The sequence below is a fragment of the Bos taurus genome, chromosome 8 (genome assembly GCF_002263795.3).
Source record: "Bos taurus isolate L1 Dominette 01449 registration number 42190680 breed Hereford chromosome 8, ARS-UCD2.0, whole genome shotgun sequence".
Classification (NCBI taxonomy): Eukaryota; Metazoa; Chordata; class Mammalia; order Artiodactyla; family Bovidae; genus Bos; species Bos taurus.
This window is the reverse complement of record NC_037335.1, coordinates 85,637,942-85,664,711: the sequence shown is the minus strand read 5'-3', so window position 1 is coordinate 85,664,711 and position 26,770 is coordinate 85,637,942. Positions and strand designations below refer to the sequence as shown.

The following is a 26,770-nucleotide window of genomic DNA, read 5'->3' as shown; positions in this document are numbered from 1 at the left end:
TGACTAAACTGAACTGAATATATAATCTAGTCATTCTACTCCTAGGTATTTCCCTAAGAGAACACATATGTCCACAAAGACAGACATGAACATTCATAACACCTTTATTTAAAACACCCCAAACTTGAAATAAGCCAAATGTTCATTAATGGATGAATGGATACACTGTGGCATATCCATACAATGAAATATTATTCATCAATAAATAGAAATGAAGTATTCATCCATGCAGCAACACTAATGCATCTCAAAATTATTATGCTAAGAAAAAGTCAGACAAAAAGAATATATAGTGTACCTTTCCATTTCTATAAGGTGCTAGAAAATGCAAATTAATCTAGAGTGACAGGAAGCAGATCAGTGGGGGAGTGAGGAAGAGTTCTAAGGAGGGAGAGGGGTAAGGGTTACACAGCTGTTCCAAGAAACTTGCGGGTGATGGGCACATTCATTATCTCCACTGTGGTGATGGTCTCACATAAATCAAAACTTATCTAACTGTCCACTTTAAATATGTGCAGTTGATTACATGCCAAGTGTATCTCAGTAACACTGACAAAATACACAAGCAAGCTGATCTGTGGGCATATGGCCCTTACTCTAGGGCCAGTGGCTTTGCAGTCAGACACGTGCTCCTTTCTTAGTTCCCTGTGAACAGGGAGTCACAGGGGGTTGACTCCTCCATGAACAGCCCAGAGTTAACTTGGGTTTTCTGATAATATGTAACTGGCTGAGAACTGCTGTTATAATATTTTGATCACTGTCAGTTCCTACAAAAAAGAATGTTAAAAGTTAGGGAAATTAAGTTTGAGGATTATGTTTATGTATCATTTTACTCACTTTCAGGTGATTCTACTCACTCCCAGAGTCTTGCTTTTCCTTCAGGGATGGAGCGTTTTCTGTCAGTTCAGTCTGGCCCTCTGATTTTGTTCCTGCGAAGAGAAAGGAAATGCCTCGTATGTTTAAGGTAAGTGTCCGTGCTGCTGTTGGATCCCTTATACATTTTGCTTCATCCCTTTCTTGTATGGTCATAGGGGTCAAGCCTCCTTGGGCTGGTAAAGGTATTCGTACCTAAAGGTTAAGATTTTAGAAGGGCTGTGGAATTGTTCCCCGCTCCATCCCACTTGCCACAAGAAATCTAGCCCCCTTATTCTTATTCAAACATACTATAAATAGGTTTTTGCAAGTATCACTGTCTTTCATCCTACAGTTAAACTTAAGATTTAAAATACAAATATTCCGTAGGGTGTCCATTCACTCCACACTAAGGTAATCAGACAGATATGATTCATAGCTGAAAACAGGGAAAGCTTACAAAACAGAACAGTGCTGGGGCAGAAGATGTGAAAGAAGAGGGGGAAACGATGACAGAGGAAGAGTGATAATATTCTTCCAGGTCCGATGTACAGGGAGGTCAGTTCATGGACCTGCAGTAACTTGAGTATGCAGCTTCTAAAACTATAGTCACTTTGTAAAATAAGTCTTCTCTGAGGCAACATATTGAAGCCATAATTCAGGTTCAAACCAAGAGTACAAAATGGAAAAATTGGGGGAAGATGTTATTTTGCAATCTAAAAAATAGACACTTTGCTCTTCAAAACTCATGTAAAAATTAAAGTGATTCTGGAATGGGTATAAGGTGACAGAAAGAGCAAAGGTTTGTTATCCCCTTGAGACCCTTGTGGTTAGTCAGCCTAGAAATCTTGGCCTTAAGAAAGGCCACACAGGAGTATTCTTAGTTCCTTAACCCAAAGATAGACATTTATTTAGATATTACTCAATTCCCAAGCAGAGAAGGCAATGGCAACCCACTCCAGTACTCTTGCCTGGAAAATCCCATGGACGGAAGAGTCTGGTAGGCTGCAGTCCATGGGCTCTTGAACAGTCGGACACGACTGAGTGACTTCACTTTCACTTTTCACTTTCATGCATTGGAGAAGGAAATGGCAATCCCAGGGACGGGGGAGCCTGGTGGGCTGCCGTTTATGGGGTCACATAGAGTTGAACACGACTGAAGTGACTTAGCAGCAGCAGCAGCAGCAACTGCCAAGAGCCCCTACAAAGTTCTGGCTATTTGGAACTGACTTAGAGTGGTAGCTTATTATATCACTGATGCTTACTTGATGATCACAAAAGAAAGTTTTATATAGAAATGTAGACTTAAAGATTAATTATACATCTTAAAATTTAAATTTGATTTGCCATTTACTAGTAATAATATAAATTATAGACATGTAGCAGACAGGAAAGCATGAGTGTTTCTGAACACTTCTAATGTAACAACAAAAACTACTGAGCATTCTGTAGCATCACAATTGATTGTGATGATTGCAATTACACAAAGCATTGCCATTGCAGAGATAATCTACAGTGCAAAGGTGTGTCTTAGAACTGAAGGAATAGAGACTCAGAGTGGAGGGTCTAGCATCAGATTGCCTGCATTCTACCCAGCTGTGCTCTTGTCCTCACACCCACAAAATGGAGAGAAGAGTCCTAACTACCCACCGAGTTTTCTGTGAGGATTCATTCAATTAGCACATGTAAATTTCTTAGAGCAGTTCCTGGTACAGCGACAGCATACAATGAAAGTGAAGATGTTAGTCACTCAGGCATGCTTGACTTTTTGCCATGACCCCATGGCCTGTAGCCAGTGCGTGGAATTCTCCAGGCAAGAATATCAGAGTGGGTTGCCATTTCCTCCTGCAGGGAATCTTCCCGACCCAGGAATCGAACCCACGTCTCCTGCATTGCAGGCAGATTCTTCACAGTCTGAGCCACCAGGGAATAAATAGTAGTTATTTTCATTTGATGAAGTAAAAGATCTTAGGTAGTCAGATAACACTGGTGGTTTTATGAGGATCGAAATAGAAGTGATTCTGACACTTTCCTTCTGGCCTGGCTCTGAGGGCTCACATCACCTATTTTACTACTAGGAAGAGGGTAATATTATTAGAAGTGTCATTTACCAGTTGTGAGTGTAATGGAAAAATGTTAGACAGGCTGGCATAGAGAATGTCTGCTTTCTTATAACCTAGATATTCCTTACATTGTTCTAGGTCACAGCTTCCCAGCTCTCAGCACCTAGTAATAGATATTCAATCCCAATCTTAGCAGATAGCGAGAATAAGAAGAGTGAGTGGGTGGGCGTGCTGAGTGAATTGCACAAGATACTGAGAAAAAGTCATTCCAGAGACCGGTCAATCTATGTTCTGAAAGAGGCTTATGACAGCGATCTACCCCTGATCAAAACCACCCAGACAGCTGCAATCATAGGTATGGATTTACAACATTATCCTGCTAGGTTCACACCCCTCACCACAGTCCCAGTGTCGAAATCTGAAAACGTTAACTTTATCCACAACTCATTTGTCAGCAAAACCTGATTGAATGAGGCTCTATGGGTGGCAGGGGGTGGGAGTGAGGGAAAAGGTCCTTCTTCCTCCATCCCATGGCTATTCATCAGATTCTCTGCAAAAATATATTTGATTATATTATGGTTCTCTGCCTAAAGCGGTGTTTCTTTAATCTACAGCTATACCTTTTCAAGCCTGAAAGATTCTTAGTTTCCAAACACATCTGGCCACAAACACACAAGGAGTGTTACCCTGTGTGTAACTGTGAACTACTTATCTTGAGGGCAGGGACTGTCCTTCAAATCCCAACACCCAATACTCAATAAATAAGTGAAAGGCAAAGGAATCAATGAATGAATTGCCAAGATTGATACTGAAAGTTTTATCAGTAAACAAGAATACTTGCCTTTCTTAAACAGTATATTTCTGCATTAGATAATGGTGACAATAAGAGCCACTTAGCTATTGCCTCCTTGGTGACATGGAGCTAGTTACTAAGCTTTTATGTGTACATGAAGATAATTCCAGCTTTTCAGTTATGGAGAGGATTAAATGAACTTGTATATGTTAAGTTCTGTGCTCTGTATTCAAAGCCTTCACTTAATGTGTTATCTGCATTTTTTAGTTCTCACTGTGTTCTGACACACACCCCCATGCTGTTGTAGCTCAAATTATGGTCACTGACAAATTATTTTATAAAATTTTTTCATTTGTGAAACATCACTTACAGCAAATCTGAAAGCATATCATTACTTGACTATTATGCTTTCTTCAAGTATTCATAAAGATTACCTTATAAAATGAAATTTCTATTGAGAAAAACCATGTTTTATTGTGCTTACTTGTGTAATCTGGATCATAGTATAAATTATTAGTTCTTATTATGTTTCTTTTCATTGAATATTTCTAATTATATATTTAATTTGACTTCTAAAATTTTTCAACATTAATAAATTGGTTCACTTAGCTTGCCCCCAAATTCCTTGATGTTTTTATTTATGTGTCAAATATAGATCACAAAAGAATTGCTCTGGGAAATGAAGAAGGGTTATTTGTTGTCCACGTTATCATAGATGGTAAGGAGAGTCTTTAATGTTCTGAAATAACTTTAAAGTTTAATAATAATATTATCAAATTTGTTCTCTTTTGTCCACATCTGGTTTGATGTGTTTTCAAGTCACAGGATGACTTGCCTACTTTCAGAGATCCATAATCCTCCAGAGTTCAAACATGTTTTTAAAAAATTTCTTATTGGAGTATAACTGACTTACAATGTTGTGTTAGTTTCAGGGGTACTGTGAAGTGATTCAATTATACCTATTCATTCTTTTCCAGATTATTTACCCATGTAATTATTACAGAATACTGAATAGAGTTCCCTGTGCTATACAGTAGGCCCTTGTTAATTATTTTATATGTAGTAGGGTGTCCATATATATTCACAAGGGATTTTACCTAGTAAGTGTGCTGTAAGAACTTAATGTATCATCTTCCAGTTGATGCATGGAGGAGAACACTTCTGCTTGAATGCCCCTGCCCTCACTAGTACATTGGCACCATGAAGAGTAATCACATAAATTTAATCTTTCCCAAATAAGACAGCAGAATTCTCTGTTTGTTTTGTTTGGTTCTCAGTTGCTTGAGGGAGAAGTGGGTGAATAGCTGATGTGAAGAAGAGCCGTTCTCATACAGCTGTTCCAGTGAATGTCTTGCATTCAAATAAGTTAGATAAACGAGAATCTCTATTTGAAGGCCATTAGCTATTCTCCAGGAAAGGCTTCCCAGTCCTGGTGAGGAGACCCAGGAAAGGTCAGCAGGTGCCAGCATGAGAGCAGGGCCTTGTGTCTTTTTGTTCAGCACTGTATCCCATGCACTTAAAAGTGCCTGGCACGTAGTGGCCACTCGACAAATATTTGTGCAATAAAGGAATAAAATTAGTGCCAGGAAAAAAGAGGACAGTTTTGTTTTTCTTTTTTTCCCCTGGCTGTCCAGTGGTTAGGACTTGGCGCTTTCATTGCCAAGACCCTAAGTTCTATCCCTGGTGATATCTAGATCCCTCAAGCCTCGCAGCAAGGCAAAAAAAAAGAAAGAAAGAAAAGCAGCATATTTCTTTCTATTCGTCAGACACTGAGGGATGTTTGTGTTGCCATCTGAAATATCAGGATTAAGTTGAGTGCTTTATTTATGCTAATTTTATGATTAAGGTAATTACATTATCTCTGGAATAATTATCTGTTTTTAACATATAATTGTTGATCTCTTCTCTTCTTATCCTTTTTTGCCATGAAATCTATCCTCTAAGTTTATGTCTGTGATTTTATTAGAAAATGACTTAAACCCAATGGAGTAATAATTAGAAAGAATTTAAAAATACAAAAACATTCTTTTTCACAGCAAAGGAAACCATCAATAAAAGGTAAAAGCAGCCTAACAATGGGAGAAAATATTTGCAGATCATAGCTTATAAGGGGTTAATATCCAAAATACATAAAGAACTTGTGCAACTCAATAGCAAAAAAAGCTAAGCAATCTGATTTAAAAATGGGCAGAAGATCTGAATAGACATTTTCCCAAAGAAGACATACAGATGGCCAACAGGTACAAGAAAGGTGCTCAAGATCACTAGGAGAATGCAAATCAGAGCCACAGTAAGATATCACCCCACACCTGTTAACACGGCTATTATTCAAAAGCCAAGAAATAATAAATATTGGTGAGGATGTGGAGAAAAGAGAAACTTTGTACTCTGTTCTTGGGAATGTATATTGCTACAGGCACATAGAAAACAGTATTGAAGTTCCTCAAAAATTAAAAATAAAACCACTGTATGATCCAATAGCTTCACTTCTGGATATTTTATCAAAGAAAACAAAAGTACTAACTCAAAAATGTATCTGTACCTCCATGTTCACTGCAGCTTTATTTGTACCAGTCAAGATATAAAAACAACCTAATGTTTACCAACAGATAAACAAATCAAGATGTGAGATAGATATACATATAAATAGATTCAAGGGATTAAATCTGATAGACAGCCCTGAAGAACTATGGACAGAGGTTTGAAACATTGTACAGGAGGCGATGATCAAACCATCCCCAAGAAAATGAAAAGCAAAAAGGCAAAATGGCTGTCTGAGGAGGCCTTACAAATAGCTGCGAAAAGAAGAGAAGGGAAAGGCAAAGGAGAAAAGGAAAGATATACCTATCTGAATGCTGAGTTCCAAAACATAGCAAGGAGAGATAAGAAAGCCTCAGTGATCAATTCAAAGAAATAGAGGAAAACAATAGAATGGGAAAGACTAGAGATCTCTTCAAGAAAATTAGAGATACCAAGGGTAGATTTCATGCAAAGATGGGCACAATAAAGGACAGAAATGGTATGGACCTAACAGAAGCAGAAGATATTAAGAAGAGGTAGCAAGAATACACAGAAGAACTGTACAAAAAAGGTCTTCACGACCCAGATAACCATGATGGTGTGGTCACTCACTTAGAGCCGGACATCCTGGAGTGCGAAGTTAAGTGGGCTTTAGGAAGCATCACTATGAACAAAGCTAGTGGAGGTGATGGCATTCCAGTGGAGCTATTTCAAATCCTAAAAGATGATGCTGTGAAAGTGCTTCACTCAATATGCCAGAAAATTTGGAAAAGTCAGCAGTGGCCACAGGACTGGAAAAGGTCAGCTTTCATTCCAAAGAAAGGTAATGCCAAAGAATGCTCAAACTACCCCACAATTGCACTCATTTCACACGCTAGTAAAGTAATGCTCAAAATTCTCCAAGCCAGGCTTCAACAGTAGGTGAACCATGGACTCCCAGATATTCAAGTTGGTTTTAGAAAACACAGAGGAACTAGAGGACAAATTGTCGACATCTGTTGGATCATAGAAAAAGCAACAGAATTCCAGAAAAAAAAAAAAACTGCTTCATTGGCTACACTAAAGCTTTTGACTGTGTGGATCACAACATAATGTGGAAAATTCTTAAAGAGATGGGAATACCAGGCCACCTTACCTGCCTCCTGAGAAGTCTGTATCCAGGTCAAGAAGCAGCAGTTATAACCGGACATGAAACAATGGACTGGTTCCATATTGGAAAGGGAGTACATCAAGGCTGTATATTGTCAGCCTGCTTATTTAACTTATATGCAGAGTACATCATGAAAAATGCTGGACTGGATGAAGCACAAGCTGGAATCAAGATTGCTGAGATAAATATCAATAACTTCACATATGCAGATGACACCACCCTTATGGCAGAAAGTGAAGAGAAACTAAAGAGCCTGTTGATGAAGGTGAAAGAGTAGACTGAAAAATCTGGCTTAAAACTCAACATTCAAAAAACAAAGGTCATGGCATGTAGTCCCATCACTTCATGGCAAATAGATGGGAAAACAATGGAACAGTGACAGACTTTATTTTCTTGGGCCCAAGATCACTGCAGAGGGTGACTGCAGCCTTGAAATGAAAAGACATTTGCTCCTTGGAAGAAAAGCTATGACCAACCTAGACAGCATATTAAAAAGCAAAGACATTATTTTGCCAACAAAATCTGTATAAGCTATGGTTTTTCCAGTAGTCATGTATGGATGTGAGAGTTGGACTGTGAAGAAAGCTGAGCACTGAAGAATTGATGCTTTTGAACTGTGGTGTTGAAGAAGACTCTTGAGAATCCTTTGGACTGCAAGGAGATTAAATCAGTGAATCCTAAAGGAAATCAGTCCTGAATATTCATTGGAAGGACTGATGCTGAAGCTGAAGCTCCAGTACTTTGGGCACCTGATGCAAAGAGCTGACTCACTAGAAAAGACTCTGATGCTGGGAAAGATAGAAGGCAGGAGGAGAAGGGGATGACAGAGGACGAGATGGTTGGATGGCATCACCAACTCAATGGACATGAGTTTGAGCAAGGTCTGGGAGTTGGTGAAGGACAGGGAAGCCTGGTGTGCTGAAGTCCATGGGATCACAAAGCGTTGGACATGACTGAGCAACTGAACAATAACAATTATATATATTTAACAGGCAAATTTGGCCTTGGAATACGGAATGAAACAGGGCAAAGACTAATAGAGTTTTGCCAAGAAAATGCACTGGTCATAACAAACACCCTCTTCCAACAACACAAGAGAAGACTGTATACATGGACATCACCAGATGGTCAACACCGAAATCAGATTGATTATATTCTTTGCAGCCAAAGATGGAGAAGCTCTATACAGTCAGCAAAAACAAGACCAGGAGCTGACTGTGGCTCAGACCATGAACTCCTTATTGCCAAATTCAGACTTAAATTGAAGAAAGTGGGGAAAACCACTAGACCATTCAGGTATGACCTAAATCAAATCCCTTATGATTATACAGTGGAAGTGAGAAATAGATTTAAGGGCCTAGATCTGATAGATAGAGTGCCTGATGAACTATGGACTGAGGTTCATGACATTGTACAGGAGACAGGGATCAAGACCATCCCCATGGAAAAGAAATGCAAAAAAGCAAAATGGCTGTCTGGGGAGGCCTTACAAATAGCTGTGAAAAGAAGAGAAGCGAAAAGCAAAGGAGAAAAGGAAAGATACAAACATCTGAATGCAAAGTTCCAAAGAATAGCAAGAAGAGATAAGAAAGCCTTCTTCAGCGATCAATGCAAAGAAATAGAGGAAAACAACACAATGGGAAAGAGTAGGGATCTCTTCAAGAAAATCAGAAATACCAAAGGAACATTTCATACAAAGATGAGCTCGATAAAGGACAGAAATGGTATGGACCTAACAGAAGCAGAAGATATTAAGAAGAGGTGGCAAGAATACACAGAAGAACTGTACAAAAAAGATCTTCACGACCCAGATAATCATGATGGTGTAATCACTCACCTAGAGCCAGACATCCTGGAATGTGAAGTCAAGTGGGCCTTAGAAAGCATCACTACGAACAAAGCTAGTGGAGGTGATGGAATTCCAGTTGAGCTATTCCAAATCCTAAAAGATGATGCTGTGAAAGTGCTTTACTCAATATGCCAGAAAATTTGGAAGAGTCAGCAGTGGCCACAGGACTGGAAAAGGTCAGTTTTCATTCCAATCCCAAAGAAAGGCAATGCCAAAGAATGCTCAAACTACTGCACAATTGCACTCATCTCACACGCTAGTAAAGTAATGCTCAAAATTCTCCAAGCCAGGCTTCAGTAATATGTGAACCATGAACTTCCTGATGTTCAAGCTGGTTTTAGAAAAGGCAGAGGAACCAGAGATCAAATTGCCAACATTCGCTGGATCATGGAAAAAGCAAGAGAGTTCCAGAAAAACATCTATTTCTGCTTTATTGACTATGCCAAAGCCTTTGAGTGGATCACAATAAACTATGGACAATTCTGAAAGAGATGGGAATATCAGAACACCTACCTGATCTGCCTCTTGAGAAATTTGTATGCAGGTCAGGAGGCAACAGTTAGAACTGGACATGGAACAACAGACTGGTTCCAAATAGGAAAAGAAGTATGTCAAGGCTGTATATTGTCACCCTGCTTATTTAACTTATATGCAGAGTACATCATGAGAAACACTGGACTGGAAGAAACACAAGCTGGAATCAAGATTGCCAGGAGAAATATCAATAACCTCAGATATGCAGATGATAACACCCTTATGGCAGAAAGTGAAGAGGAACTCAAAAGCCTCTTGATGAAAGTGAAAGAGGAGAGTGAAAAAGTTGGCTTAAAGCTCAACATTCAGAAAATGAAGATCATGGCATCCGGTCCCACCACTTCATGGGAAATAGATGGGGAAACAGTGGGAACAGTGTCAGACTTTATTTTTCTGGGCTCCAAAATCACTGCAGATGGTGACTGCAGCCATGAAATTAAAAGACGCTTACTCCTTGGAAGGAAAGTTATGACCAACCTAGATAGCACATTCGAAAGCAGAGCCATTACTTTGCCAACAAAGGTCCGTCTAGTCAAGGCTATGATTTTTCCTGTGGTCATGTATGGATGTGAGAGTTAGACTGTGAAGAAGGCTGAGCGCCGAAGAATTGATGCTTTTGAACTGTGGTGTTGGAGAAGACTCTTGAGAGTCCCTTGGACTGCAAGGAGATCCATCCAGTCCATTCTGAAGGAGATCAGCCCTGGGATTTCTTTGGAAGGAATGATGCTAAAGCTGAAACTCCAGTACTTTGGCCACCTCATGCGAAGAGCTGACTCATTGGAAAAGACTCTGATGCTGGGAGGAATTGGGGACAGGAGGAGAAGGGGATGACAGAGGATGAGATGGCTGGATGGCATCACTGACTCGATGGACGTGAGTCTGAGTGAACTTCGGGAGTTGGTGATGGACGGGGAGGCCTGGCGTGCTGTGATTCATGGGGTCTCAAAGAGTAGGACACGACTGAGCGACTGATCTGATCTCTGATCTGAATTCAGCCATAAGAAAGAAAGAACTCTTCCTATTTTCAACAGTATGAATGACCCTCGAGGGTGTTACTCGAAGTGAAAAATGTCAAAGAAAGATAAATAGCGTATGGTCTCACTTATGTGGAATCCAAACACAAACACATTCACAGATATGGAGAACAACTGAGGTTGTTGAAGGTGGGGATAATGGGCAAAATGGATGAAGGGGGTTTAAAGGTGTAAACTGCCCATCATCAGTAAGTCTTGGGTATGTCATGTACAGGCAAGTGGTATGGTTAATAATAAGCATATTTGAGAATTGCTAACAAAGTTTATTGCAAAAAGTTTTTTAATTAGTTTATTTATTTTAATTGGAGGCTAATTACTTTACAATATTGTGGTGGGTTTTGCCATACATTGACATGAATCAGCCACAGGTGTACAAGTCTCCCCCTGTTCTGAACTCCCCTCCCACCTCCTTCCCCATCTCATCCCTCTGGGTTGTCCCAGTGCACCGGCTTTGAGTGCCCTGCTTCATACATCAAACTTGGACCGGTGATCTATTTCACATATGGTAATATACATGTTTCAATGCTATTCTCTCAAATCATCCCACCCTCGCCTCCTGTTCTTTATATCTGTGTCTCTTTTGCTGTCTCACATATAGGGTCATCATTACTGTTCTTTCTAAATTCCATATATATGCATTAATATTGATGTTTTTCTTTCTGACTTACTTCACTCTGTGTAATAGGCTCCAGTTTCATCCACCTCATTAGAACTGATTTAACTGTGTTCTTTTTAATACCTGAGTAATATTCCATTGTGTATACGTACCAGTTTTCTTATCCACTCATCTGCCGATAGACATCTAGGTTGCTTCCATGTCCTAGCTATTGTAAACAGTGCTGCAATGTACACTGGAGTACACGTATCTCTTTCAATTCTGGTTTCCTCGGTGTATATGCCCAGCAACGGGATTGCTGGGTCATATGGTTTTTCTAGTTTTTAAGGAATCTCCACACTGTTCTCCACAGTGGCTGTACTAGTTTGCATTCCCACCAACAGTGTAAGAGGGTTCCCTTTTCTCCACACCCTCTTCAGTATTTATTGTTTGTAGACTGCAAAAGTTTTTATTACAAGAAAAAAATTATAATTATATATGGTGTTGGCTACTGACTAGATTTATTTTGGTGACCATTTCTCAATACATACAAATATTGAATCATTATGTTGTACACCTGAAACTAATATATTGTTATATATCCATTATACCTCAATAAAGAGATTTTTTAAAAATAAGAAAACATTTCTAATTTGAAGGAGACTTGACATTTTATTTGTATAGAAAATAGTCAAGTTAATGACATTAAGAAGATTTATTACATCATTTTTATTAGGACCTTTCTTAATTGTTTGGGGGGAAATTTGGAGACTTTTGAAATAAGTAAATACAAATTATTTTGAATTTGAAAATGACTTACAAATATGTTTAAATGTGTAGAAATTATTCGCGTTGGTGACATAAAGAGGATTCACCAGATTGAGCTTATCCCCCACGGCCAGATGGTTGCAGTGATCTCAGGGCGGAGTCACCACGTGCAGCTATTTCCCATGTCAGTTTTGGATGGAGAAAAGACTGATAGTCACAGGCTGGCAGAAACCAAAGGGTGCCACACCATGACTTCTGGAACAGTGTGCCAAGGGGCCCATACATGCCTCTGTGTGGCTAGGAAAAGCCAAGTCTTCTGTTACGAGCTGTTTCAGAGCAATACAATTTCTCACAAAAAATTTAAACAACTCCAAATCCCAACCACTGTCCAGTGGATGGGCATCTTCAGTGAACAGCTCTGTGTAGGATTTCAGTCGGGATTCCTCAGATACCCCTTGAAGAGAGAAGGAGTTCCATACAGGATGCTGCACTTCCATGACCCTACACTGTCATTTATCACTCATCAACCAGTGGATGCTCTCTGTGCAGTTGAGATCTCTAGTATTGAGTATCTGTTGTGTTTCAAGAGCATTGGAATTTACACTGACAGCAGGGGCCTCAGATCTAGGCCAGTTGAACTAATGTGGCCAGCACCTCCAACTTATTGCTGTAAGGCTATCTTACAATTTATTTTCTTGTCTTTCTGTACCTTTCTGTCCTTGTTGTTACAGTTTTATATCCTACGACTAAATATTGTTCATGACAGCTTTAATTTTTGAAAGCATCACTGAAGATTTTTCCTGAGTTGTCTATGTCTCTTCAAGTAGAAGAGCTCTAAAGAAGTTATATTTAAGTCAAACATGTGAAATAACTTAGCCTTTAATGTTTACTATATTCATTAGATAACTTACCTTGAATATATTCTTAACCCAAGTTGTTGCTTTTTGTAAGATCCTAAATAGATGTCTTCAAGATCACTGAAAATCACATAAGCATTAACTGTAAGAAATAGTTACTAAATAAATTACTTTTTGCCTTTTGGGTTTAGCTTATGTAAAGTCTAACCCCGCCGTCCCTGGGATTCTCCAGGCAAGAACACTGGAGTGGGTTGCCATTTCCTTCTCCAATGCATGAAAGTGAAAAGTGAAAGTGAAGTCGCTCAGTCGTGTCCGACTCTTAGCAAACCCATGGACTGCAGCCTACCAGGCTCCTCCGTCCATGGGATTTTCCAGCCAAGAGTACTGGAGTGGGGTGCCATTGCCTTCACCCTATGTAAAGTCTACATAGAATGTTCAAATAATTTTATATTAAATAATTTTAAATTATTTAAATTAAAATAAAATGATTTTAGCTTATTTGATATTTTATTGATGCAGGCTATCATTTTATAATTTTAATACAGCTCTTTTTTATTCACTTAGAGCATACTAATTGAGCACTTAATATGACCAACTTGCTATGCTAAAGGTTAAGGGCACAATATTAAACCTGGTAAAACAGACAGAGTGAATCCTTATGGAGATTATAATCATGGTATGAGATCAATAATTAAGCAAGTGCTGTGACAGGGAGTATAGTATTCTATAGGAGCATGAAGGAGGAAAGCTTAATGTAAACTAGTGAGTCTGGGAAGGTCAGCTAAAAAACTGAGTCATTTTTTTTCTTTCAACACTTTAAAAATGTCATTCTACTGCTTTCTAACATCCATCATTTCTGATGAGAAATCAACTGTTTTTATTATTCATTGATTTCACTCCCCACATATACTTTTCTAATCTTATGCCATACTCTTTCAGTGAGCTGACATGGTTTAGGATTCATAGATTTTGAAAAGTTATGAAATTACTTAATGATGCTGCTATTATCTAATAGCATTAGAAAGATCATGGTCAGATTTTACATATGTGTTTTAATCTACAATTTGACACATGTGCATCATTTATTTGCCATTTTAATTTGTTAATCATGTTTATTAAAAAAGATTTTAAGGCAGCTACTATATAATAATTAAAATATTATTGAGGGATTCTCTTTGGTTTCCAATCTGAAGTTTTTCTTAAAATGTATTTGGGCTTAGCAGATATAATTAATCATGAATACGGTATGATTCCATTTACATAACGTTTTTGAAATGACAAAATTTTAGAAATGGAGTAAGAGATTAAGGAAGGAGAGGAAGATGGAGAGGAAGTGAGTGGGATTATAAAAGGGCATCAGGGGAGATCTTTGGAACTATTCCGTATCTTTGGTGGTGGACACATAAACCTATACAAGTGGCACAATTGTATAGACCTTGACACACACACACATGTGCACGAGTGTTAGTAAAATGGGAAATCTGCTTAAGATGGATAGGCCAGCTCTATCAATGTCAATATGCTAGTTCTGCAAAATGTTACATTGGGGAAAACTGGGCAGAATGTGCAAGAGATCTTTCTGTGTTAATTACAATTGCATGTGAATTTATAATTATCCTAATAACAAATTCTAATTGAATAATGAATCCTGAAGCCCACACTTGCTGTTACCTCCTCCCCTTCTCCCAGGTTACAATGCCCCATATCTCTCAGTGTACAGTGAAAATGCAGTGGACATCTTTGATGTGAACACCATGGACTGGATCCAGACCATCCCCCTCAAGAAGGTGACTCGACACTGAGATCATGTGACTGATGGATTACTGACTGAATATGGAAACTCAGTTGTGCATTTGCTAGACTTTCTAATGTGTACTTGGTAATTTAGAGGCTTAGCTAAGACTAAAAATAACCAACAGACACCAAATTGGTTAATTTCGCTACAAGAACTCTCTTGTGATATTTAGTTGCATTATATAAAGTAGGATTTTCATGATATAAATGTGTGCTGTTTATTTATATAGATAAAATATGCATATTGGGGGCTTCCCAGGTGACTCAGTGGGTAAAGAATCCACGTGCCGTACAGGAGATGCAGGCAGATGCAAGTTCGATCCCCAGGTCCAAAAGATCCTCTGGAGAAGGGCACAGCAGCCCACTCCAGTATTCTTGCCTGGAGAATCCCATGGACAGAGAAGCCTGGTGGGCAACTGTTCATAGGGTTGCAAAGAGTCAAACACAACTGAAGCGACTGAGCACACACATGCATATTTATATCATACATACAGATATTAACTTCCCACTTTCATTTTAGTCACTTGTATTTATCACTAATTTTCACTTAGTATAATTTTTCATCCTGTGAAGGAAAATTTTAGTGGCAAAAAAAGGAACAGTATATAACCAAAGCTGTGCTTCAGCTCTGATTTTCAATTAGAATTTCAGATTCATAATAAAATAAAAATTTTGTATCTATACTGTAAATAATTTGAAATATACATTAAAATTTTAAAGTGAAAATACTGCTATTTTGTTAAGAGAAGCCCATGCTTGAAGATTTAAGAACAATTAATTCTTACATATGTGGAGTATACATAGCTTGAGCCATCAAAAAGGAATTTTATATAGGAAAGGATGAAGGAAATATTCACAATTATATGTGAGATTTTGCCCCACTTTAAACAATATCAGCAGCAACACAAAAACTTTTTTAAGTACTGTTCCACTACATAAAATATACTTTTCCAGCATTCTGAATGTGAACAAGTCACACTTAGTTTGATAAAATGAATCCACAAGACAGATGTATCTTCTCAGGAAAATCTTTTAGTTACTAATAACTGTCAAAAAGTTAATAGAAGAATGAAATATATATATATATTTAAGTTAGTAATATTCAGATTTTTTAAATCTGTAATATTCATGTTTCTGAAATTTTATCAATATGAGTTTGTAACACCATTTATTTCCTGTAATTGGTTTTTTTTTTGAGACTATGTTACTCTAAGGGGGCAATTTAAATAGAATATATTTATTCTTAATTCTTTATATGTAACTTAATTTTTAAAAGCATTCATTGAAATGGTAATCTTTTTTTATTATTATTTTAGGTTCGACCCTTGAATAGTGAAGGATCCCTAAATATTTTTCTTTTGGAGACAATTAGATTAATATATTTCAAAAATAAGAAGACAAGTAAGAAATAACTTCTTCTTACTAAAACTTTTTCTAAGAAACCATGTCTCTAGCTGAATGCCCCAAGTCGCAGAGCCAGTGAGTGGAGAGGGTCTGACGTGAATGTCTGTGCCCTTTACACACAGTCTTGGGATGTGCTCCTGACAAAGTATTTCTCTTTCATCCTCACATAGCAGTAGAGATAAAAACATTTACTTGTGGCACACTCCAGCTATTTTTAAAGCAGGACTGCTGGTTGGACATAAACACCTGGAAACACTAATCAACCATTTGAACGCTCACTGTGAAAAGCCATTCATTTCCCAGCAGGCTCTGCGACCAGACGTGCGTCAAGCTTTAGTGCACAGGTGGGAAGCAGAGGTAGTCCGCTGCATCACCCTGCTCCAACTTCTTCCGCCCACGTTATAAACAGTAGCAGATATGAAGTGTGAGACAAGTCATAGGGATTCATTTCTCTCTCTTTTTTTTCTTGTTTAATTTATAGGATGGAATATCTAGCACAGCAGAGAATTAGTTTGTTGTGACTTCCATACACTGGGTGGCTTAAACCACAGAAATGTATTGTCTCAGTCCTGGCGACCAGAATCGGAGATCAGGGTGTCAGCAGGGCTGGCTCCTTTTCAGGGCTGTGAGAAAAAACCTTTTCCCTGTCTCTCTGCTAACTTCTGGTGACTTGCTGGAAATCTGTGTTCCTTGGTTTTCAGATACATCACCCTTGATATGGGCCTTCACCTTCATGTGGTGTACTCCCTGTGCTTGTCTGTGTCCAAATATCCTCTTTTTATAAGGACACAATCAGATTAGGGCCCACCCCAATGATTTCATCTTAACTTAATCATCTGCAAAGGGTAGGGGGGTGGTTAGGATAACATCTTCTAGGGGGACACCATTTAATCCATAGAAGAACTCATATTTTCTTTTTGGAGTCTAATAAGACAGTTTTGAGGGTTTCTGGGTGACAGTTTATTGACTGCTAGATATGAAAAGCTGAAACAGAGTTAAGTCCTAGATTCTTAGGATGCATCCTTCCCCAAAGATCAGAAGCAGCAGCAAGTAGAGATTGACTCTCACCTCCAGGAGAAGGGACGTGGGGTCCCCTTACTCCACCTCAGTACCTCTTCCTCCTGCAGGGAGCCTCAGATATGCTTTGCTCAGTTACAATCATTAGAATTGTTTTCAACATAAACAACTATTTTGATACCCTTTAGCCACAGAAATCTGGTAGGAGAAAAACAGCAAAGTGAAAAGACACCAATATGATTGCCCTCTCCTTCCAGTGAAATGATGTCATTTTGTAGATAAAAGTCACAATAGATCTCTTTTTAAGTATTGCTTACATTGAACATTAAATTCTCTTCGTTAATGCTCTGTTACTATTCTTGAGAAATTTGCCATGTTCATCCACTATGAACTTTAAGAAATCAGAGCAATATGATATTTGTGCAGTTCATTAACAGTTGTGAAATTAACAAGAGGAAATGTGACATTAATGGATGGGATCTCTTAACATTTTAAAAAATGATGTTGTTTTGTTTTAAAATATGTGTAGATGGAGAGGAGCTGGTATCTTCTGAAACACCAGATAATCAAGAGAAGCAAATGGTTCAGCACCTTAGCAGCAAGCGGCGTTATTCCTTCAGGGTTCCCAGAGCAAAAGCAGTGCTACCAAAGGGGCTGTGACGACCATCTCTTCACACATGGTGCAGAGAGACTACTCAAGGACCATGTGATATTTGATGTGGTTTGGAAGAAAAGGAAATAAATCTGTGAAACTCGGGCAGAGACATCTGTTTGCAGTGGTGTTATGCTTATTTTTCTGTGCAACTTTATTTTGAAAATTTTCCCCAGTTTTATTGAAATATAATTGACATGTAACAATGTGTAACTTCAAGGTGTATAGCATAATGGTTTAAACATTTATTGTGAAATGATTACTACAAATAGTTGAATTAGCCTCCATCATCTCATATATATATATACAATAAAGAGAAAACATTTTTTCTTTGTGAGAACTCTTAGATTTACTCTTTTAACAACTTTCATATATACCATACAGCAGTGTTAACTATTTCATAAAGTTGTACATTACAACCCAAGGACTTATAACTGGAAGTTTATACCTTCCCACCACCTTCCTCCTGTATGCAACTTTAAAGAATACCTTCATGTAATGAGTATGAATAGACATGTAATACATCGATACGTTTCTCTGTGAAGGTGGAATAATTGAAAATCGGTATGTAAGGCTTCTACATAATGCATTTAAATATAGAACAAACATGTATACACATCATAATGTGGATCACTGAGGCGTTTTGCAAAGGAATAAATAATACTGAGCTGTATGTGGATTGATTACTCTCTGATGCAGGAGATGCCTTTCTTTGACTTGAAGAGAATCTTCACTACCTTACTTGGCTATTTTTTGGTGGTAATTTCTATACTGAATAAGTAGAAAAATAAGCTGATCATCTTTGAATTACAAACAAAAATATATCTAGAGTAGTGCTGATCCTTTTAAAAGAGCTATAAGTATACGGCATCACCGACGCAATGGACATGAGTTTGAGCAAGCTCCAGGAATTGGTGATGGACAGGGAAGCCTGGCGTGCTGCAGTCCATGGGATCGCAAAGAGTCAGACACGACTGAGTGACTGAACTAAACTGAATTTTATGGAAAATACATCATAGGGCTGAGCTTCTTTGATGTCTGGGGCTGTTAAGGGCCATGTGATTTCTACCAAAAACATTTAAGATACTTAAGTTTAAGGAGTATCTAGAAAGCACAGAATAACTGAGTATTCATTCTTCACCAAATTTTTATTTGGACATGTTTATCAGCTGCCCATGAAAAAGTCATCAATACAATTTTGTCTTTGTCTTTTAAAGTTGATTGCAGTAGCATCTTTGTTGATTAATAATTTTTAATAAAGTAAGATTTTCCAAAATGAAGTTGAAAATCTTCTGATTTAAACATGGGAATTCATGAAGTATTCATCTAATTTGACTGCCGTCTGTTCTTTGCCTTTTCCATCACCAAAGAGAAGAGGCTCTGGGGAGGGCAGCCCCACCCTAGCCTGTTTGCATGCCCAAGGACTGAAATATGCCTTTGTTTCCAGGCATGTATTTTATATAGTTATTTCTTTAAAATTTCTTAAAATTAATTTTTACTGGTATATATTTGATTTCAGTTCACTTCAGTTGCGTGTCTGACTCTGCGACCTCATGAACCGCAGCATGCCAGGCTTCCCTGTCCATCACCAACTCCCGGAGTTTATAATCAAATTCATGTCCACCAAGTCAGTGATGCCATCCAACCATCTCATCCTCTGTCATCCTCTTCTCCTCCTGCCCTCAATCTTTCCCAGCATCAGGAAATTATTTGATTTACAGTGTTGTATTACTTTCTGCGACATGTTTCTGCTTTGGCTTAGCTTCTTCATAACTTCATTCCTTCTGGAGCTCTTTCTTCACTCTTCTCCAGCAGCATATTGGATACCTACTAATCTGGGGAGTTCACCTTTCAGTGTCATATATTTTTGCCTTTTCATACTGTTCGTGGGGTTCTCAAGGCAAGAATGCCAAGTGGTTTGCCATTCCCTTCTCCAGTGGACCACTTAGCTACTAAACAGCTTTTTAGGGTTGCTGTGTGATGAAGCATTCAGACACTAGGGGGCGGTGTTATACAATGCAGACCTGGTCCAGAGTCTGGTAACACTGAAATCAAATTGGGATGCTATGGAAGTGACCACTTTTGAATATGTCCATGTTAAAGCTCTGCAGCAGTAAATATGATCAAAACACTCAAGATATAAAATAAAAATAAATTACTCCAATAGGAGTTATTCACTGTTCTTTGTTAATGTTTAATATTTTTAGTTTTAAATTCCATGTATTTGTACAATATATTAAAAATATTAAAAGATTTCATAACTATCCAGAATCAAAGGACATACATATATGTATACACCCATAACTAGATAAATTTTACTGTAGTAGTTCCAGCAGGAAAAAATGACCTCTGTTATAAAACAGCACTTGACTTTTCCACACATATTTCTCTCTTTTCCTCAGATACCAAAAAAGTATCAATGAAGTTTATTTACTTATTTATTTTGTCTACAGAGTTGCTAATTACAAAATTGATAACTTGGACTGTCAAGAAAGATTAAATTGCCAGTCAAAATGGCTTTTGAAAGTTCTGTCTTAATATAACTCTTTTGTCATGCAAGACTTAAAAAGCCTTTGCTCTCAATAGATTTTATTGGTATCTATTTTCTTGTATATTTATTTTAAATATAATCCACCAAATCAAACACTTTTTATGTGTTTATTTTAAAGGACAATGCTACCTATGATATGTCTGTGGGAATTCAGAGCAGTTATTAGTCAGTGAAAATCAGGTTCGTAGGTGCCATTTCCCTGAATAGGGAATGAATGATGGGTGCTGTCCTTCTCTGGCTGTGGCAACCACTGATAACATTGCTCTGATAGCATCTGGGGCCAGCATGGAGAGCTCCAATACTTATGTGGGAAGGAATGAGATGGCTTCATTTCTCAAACAAAGTTATTCTCTCTCTGCCAGTGGGTCGACAGTGGAAGAATGGTTCTCTGCAAGTACCCGGGAAGCACACGAGACGGGAATGAACTTTTCTTCACCAACCACTCTGCGATGATGTGCAGATTCAGAAAAACTTTGGGAACTGGTTTCCCAGGCCCAGAGGGACAATGCTATGCCCAGCAGAGCTGGGGTGGGGTCTCCTGAGTGGTCCTGCAGAGGTCAATGCCCATCAGGCTTGGAAGAGCTGCCCAGAGTCCTGGTGTGCTTAGAACCTTGGTCATCCGTTCCTTATCCATTCGTCCAGCTGTCCCTCCGACTCACATTTACAGAGTGCCTGTGTGTTCTGTGTCTTCTCCTTACAGAGGAGGGGACCAAGCAAGGGTGTGGATGGAGGGTGAGCCCAGGACTGAACTCTGGAGGGAACTTAGGCTCCGTGGTCTGTGGGAGGTGAAATATTCCTGCCTTAAGAATGAGTGAGCCATCACAAGTGTTCCTGCTGCTGAGATGTCAAGCACGAGGTGCCTGGAATCTACCTACTAGGAATGGCATATGAGGCTAGGGCACCGTCATAAGGGCTGTTCAGTGGAGGGGGTATATATGCATTGTGAGTGGGTGGAGTGGTGAGTGGAAGATGGGGAAGACTTTTTAACTGTGCATAGTGGGAGAGAGATGGGTGCTGCAGCAAGAAGGTGACTCAGGTTGGAAAAGGAAAGTAACTGCAGGTACCTTATGACATCTGCAAAGTCAAAGAGCTTACACACTCGGAAAAAAAGAAGGCCATCTTCCCTCACTCTAATGGAAAACTCCACATAACACCTGGAGCTAGGATCCTGTTGTCCAAATCCACATTCACTTCCAGGAATTTTCACCTGGGCTCAGGAGAGAGATGCTAGTTCCCAGTCATGGTGCTCCCCATGTTCTTGTCTACAAAATGAATATGTACTATGAAATACCAACACAAAGAAAATAAGAGTCATTGCAAAAAAAAAGATGAAAATGAACCCAACTCAAGGAAGGCAGGGATAGAGAAGGTAAGACCTGATACGAGCTATTGTTTTTCCCCTGAATACAGCTGTACCTGAAGCTAAATACTGAGCATATCGGTTACCCTAGGTGAGATGCCCCTCCTGCTAAAGCAGGTTTGAATTGCATCTGTCATCCATATTCAAAATAGTCCATGTTCACTGATGTATCTATTCTTTGGAAATTCAGGAACATCCCTACAGTTGCCAGGCCTGTAATATATCAATTTCAGGAAAAGAAATATTGAATTCCAATGGCATTGTTTTTCTGAAAATTATCTGTGACACCAAGAAATAAAGGAACTAAATAGAATCAGGGAATTAGTTTATGCAGAATCAAACATAATCTTCAGGAAGGAAAAACACAATTACTTTGTTATCCATTTAATAAGCTATTGTCATCAATGATGACCTGCAGCTTTTCATAATTTTCTCCAAACAAAATCAGTCCACTATAACTCTGTTACTAGATATTGTGGCATTTATTTCATTATCCCCTATTTTACTTTTGCCATTCCTTAATCCTGACTCATTAATAAAAAGATTTTTGTATTTGTTTTTTGCATTTTTTGCATTTGTTTGCCAACACCCTGCATACAACAGCTGGCTTTCTTCCCACTTCCATTTTTAATAACTCAGAAAATGTGGTGAAGATCAGAGGTCCCATAGTCTTAACATGAAAGTGTTACAAGAATGACTGTCTTCTGCTCTCACCTTTGTGAACACAAAATGCCAGATCTCTGTTTTGTATCCGTTTTCAAGCTCGAGTTCCTGACATATTGTTTCCATTGTTAGGTCTGAGATTCAAAACTCAACAAGGTTAGGGATGATAAGAGCAGAAAGCCCTGTAGAGAACAAACCTTGTCCCAAGATCCGTGGTTATCAGGAATCTTTGTTTTCTCTTTCACAGCACACACTCTCTCATTTCTTTAGAAATGGTTTGTATTTTTCCCTTCAAGGGAAATAATATTATGGTTCACTTTTCAGGTATAAATCATGTGGCTGATGCAGATTGTGAATTTAGTGTTGAATTTCAAAAGATGCGGTTTCTATCTAGGCTTTAAATTTGAGTCTTTTTCACTAATTTTGGAAACCCTTAAGTCTTAACTCTCTCCATCAAACTGAGGAAGAGACAGAGGGTCCTGAGTCAAAGAAAAGACTGAGGATGGGAAAAGGAAGAGCAGAAAAATTTTACCTTCAAGAAGCGAGTGTGTTGGGACCCCTGACTAGATGGGGGGAGGTCTAGGGACTAGCTTGGTAGTGATCCTGCCCACTTATTCCCTCCCCTGCTTTGGCAGATGGATCATTAACTGTTTGTACACTATTCCTAGACACATTTACTTATTTAATTCTAAAGTTCATGAAAGGATGAACTTTTTAATTAACTTAAAAGGAAGGACTGTGAGGACCACAGACGTGAGACGATGGTTAATTTTCCTTCCCTGGGTCTAAGAGATATGAGCTTTTTACATTTTTCAGTGAGTTGATCTTACTACAAACCAGCCCCTCCCTCCCAAAAAAGGGCTGTAGTGGAATGAGATAACTGTAGTAAATACTTCTGGTGTGTCTAAAAGTAAGAAAGTGAAAGTGGTTTAGTCCTGTTCGACTCTTTGTGATCCCATGTACTGTAGCCCACCAGGATCCTCTGTTCATGGAATTCTTCAGGCCAGAATACTGGGGTGAGTAGCCATTCCCCTCTCCAGTGGATCTTCCCAACCCAGGGATCGAACCCAGGTCCTCCTCATTGCAGGCATGTTCTTCACTGTTTGAGCCACTAGGGAAGCCTGCTCTGTTCCAATTCTCTAACTCTGAAGCCTGCTCCACCCCCACCTCCAGGTTGCCTACATTTGTATGGCTTGATCCTGTGTCAGCCAGAGGTGGGGTCAAAGAGGAACTGTCTCTAACTGGGGCAACCACGTTCTCTCTCCAGAACTTGGGAATTGGGATTGGGAGATGCTGGTCTGTCCTTGTAGATTATTTTAGAATATTTAAATTGGGGACCTCTCAGTTGCCATATTGGCCAAATACATAGAAAAACGGATAGATTGAGTCTATAAAGAAAAGAAAAGCCACATTGGGAGAGGACCTGGGAGGATAGGGCAGAGGCCCCAGGGGAGAATTACTTAGAGCAGCTGGGTCAGATCCTGAGCTCTTCCAGCTTCTGGTTCTGGTTCTTCTGGAAGCTTCCATGCCATTACAATGATGCCATCAGAAAAATCTCTCCCTTTTTGGATTAAATCACTGTGAGTAAATGTTCATTGCTCTCAAACAAAAGAACATTAGTTAGGATAGTAATATGGGTAGAACATTGTATTAAACAGAAAAAGAATGGAAAAGTATTTCTGGGCAGAGATGACTTTTACCCATCTCCTCTACCTTCCTCTGTGAAAAATCACTTAAATAGCCCCTTAATATTAAGTCTTAATAATAAGAGGTAGTCAGCCATTTCAAAGTTAAACTAGTTATTGTTTATTAGATAGTGTGGTTAAAATAACCAAAAGTTAAATCTGGGGGATTGCAAGACAAGACGTGGTGAGACCACACTTGGGGATTTCATGACAAGATGTGGTAAGATCACAGGATCTTAGTGCTGAAAGATCCATGCACCTGTGCTCGAATCTGCCTGCCATGTCCCCTGAGTGCACCCCCCATGTGGAGTGAGTCCCACGCATTGTCCCCCTTATTTTCTCAGTGTCTCAGATGAGGAAGAATCAACCCAATCTCACTGCAAGCCACTGCTGTGGAGCTGCTTTTTGCCGTCTTTGGACCCAGTCACCTGTAAACACACATTCAGTAGTCGTGATGCTGAAACTGTCCCCAACATGATGCACGAGGCCAAGGTGAGCAAGTTCTACTCTCAGGGAGCTTCAGTGTGGGCACCCAGACATTCAGCCGCTTAGTTGTGGCTCCACAGTTTTGAGCCGGTTTCAGTCCCTTAGGAATTCCTGAGATTTCAAGTGTTCCTGTAGTTACCCACACCTAGGTCAGCTCTAAATGGGGTTGACTTGGGTCAGATGTGACTTCAAATCAACTCAGAAAGCAAATTCTTGTAATTATTTGCAAAAGCATCTCCATACTACAAATTCCTTCAATCCTGCCTCCATAGCAAACCATCAAAAGCCAGGTCTTGCTAAAGTACTTTTTTAACCCTTCTTGTCTTTCTTTATATTTTTAAAAAGATATGTGTGCCCTTCTGCAATTTGCATTTGTATAAGCCCCCAAATCTGAACTGGTCTACTTTTGCACATTTACAGTGATGCCAATTTTTTCAAACAGACAAATATGCAAATGTTTAAATTGGGTTTTAAAATTCAGAAACTTTTTTTTAACTGAGATAGGAATGAAAATAAATTGTAGCAGGTGTAATAAAATGAATTTTGCTGGGCTTCCCTGGTGGTCCAGTGGCTAGGACTCCACACTTCCAATGTAGGCTGCCCAAGTTCAATCCCTGGTCAGGGAACTATAACAAATCTCACCCGCCATAACTAAGAGTTCACATCCTGAAAAGATCCCACATACTCAAGGAGGATATGTCTTGCATGCCCACAATTAAGACCTGGGAGAGCTGAATAAATAAATATTATTAAAAAATCTTTTTCCAATCTTAGTGTCATTTTAAGCTTAGACACTTCAACAGTGACACCAATAATCAGTCATGCATTGATATAGCTGTTTCCTTTACCAGAAAAATCAAAATAGTTCAGAAAAAGCGAAGTTTTGAGTCTTTGGAGGAAGATCTGAAACAAGTTGAACCTTTGAATGACATCAGAATAGAATTCCCTGTCATTGTCATTGGAGAGCTGTGTAAACCAGCTGGATCTATAAATGTACGAGATTTGGCAGAAGATGCTATCCTATAAGGAATGTGCTAGAATCCTGTTATTCCTACTAACTTGACAAATTGTACTAAGCATCCAGAAGGGAATTCTCCTGTCATATCCTGTTATGGACATGGATTATGTCCCTGCTGATATTAATATGTTGAAGTCATAACCCCCAGGAACTCAGAATGTGACCTCATAGGGAAGAAAGTTCTTTACAGAGATTACCAAGTTAAACTCAAGTCATTATAGTGGGCCTTACTCCGATATGACTGGTGTCTTTATAAAAAGGGGAAATTTGGACACTTGACACGTGCACACACACCTAGAGGGAAAAAAATATGAAGACCCAGGAAGAAGATGGCCATCTACAAGCCAAGAAGGGAAGCCTGAAACACATCCTTCTGTCACTGTCCCTGCTGCTGCTGCTGCTGCTAAGTCGCTTCAGTCGTGTCCGACTCCGTGCGACCCCATGGACTGCAGCCTACCAGGCTCCTCCGTCCATGGGATTTTCCAGCCAAGAGTACTGGAGTGGGGTGCCATTGCCTTCTCCAGTCACTGTCCCTAGAAGGAATCAATTCTGTCTACACCTTGACTTTGGACTTCTGGCCTCCAGAACTGTGAGACAGTGAAATTTTGTTATTTAAGCCCCTCTGTCTGTGATGCTTTGTTATGGAGCCTCAGCAGACTGATACACGTCTTATCACAATAGCACAATAGAACCATAGGGTGGCAGAGCTGGGAGGGTTTGGGGTCTCCATTTAGACTAGAGCTGTGCAGAAAAACCACAGCGCAAGCCTAGAATGTGAATACATACATAATTCTAAATTTCTTAGTGGGCACATTTTTAAAAAATAAACAAGTGAAATTAATTTTGATAATGTGTATATAATTTTGATAATACATTTTATTTAACCCAATATATTCAAATATTATTCTTACGAGTTATCTTATATACTAACAAGACATTTAATCTTCTGTTCAATGTCTTATGTCTTTGACATATAGTATGTGTACTTTGGAGGTTTCTACAGTAGCTCTGTGGTAAAGAATCCAACTGCCAATCCAGGAGATATGGGTTTGATCCCCAGGAAGATCCCCTGGAGAAGGAAATGGCTCCTTGCCTGGAAAATCCCATGACAGAGGAGCCTGGCAG

General features: G+C 39.0%; 1 protein-coding gene across 8 annotated transcripts in view; it reads left to right on the top strand.

Annotated features, from left to right (window-relative positions):
- Positions 1 to 17,994, top strand: part of LOC787410 (CDC42 binding protein kinase alpha (DMPK-like)) — a 70,012-nt gene extending 52,018 nt beyond the window's left edge. For 2 of the 8 annotated variants that reach the window (XM_024996010.2, XM_059889305.1), the window contains 7 exons: positions 883 to 964; positions 3,054 to 3,270; positions 4,364 to 4,426; positions 12,231 to 12,827; positions 14,705 to 14,802; positions 16,126 to 16,210; positions 17,760 to 17,994. In XM_024996010.2, coding sequence (XP_024851778.1) covers positions 883 to 964; positions 3,054 to 3,270; positions 4,364 to 4,426; positions 12,231 to 12,827; positions 14,705 to 14,802; positions 16,126 to 16,210; positions 17,760 to 17,890 — 1,273 coding nt within the window. In that variant the 3' untranslated portion in view covers positions 17,891 to 17,994. 8 annotated transcript variants of the gene reach the window in all.
- Positions 17,995 to 26,770: the final 8,776 nt, after the last annotated feature.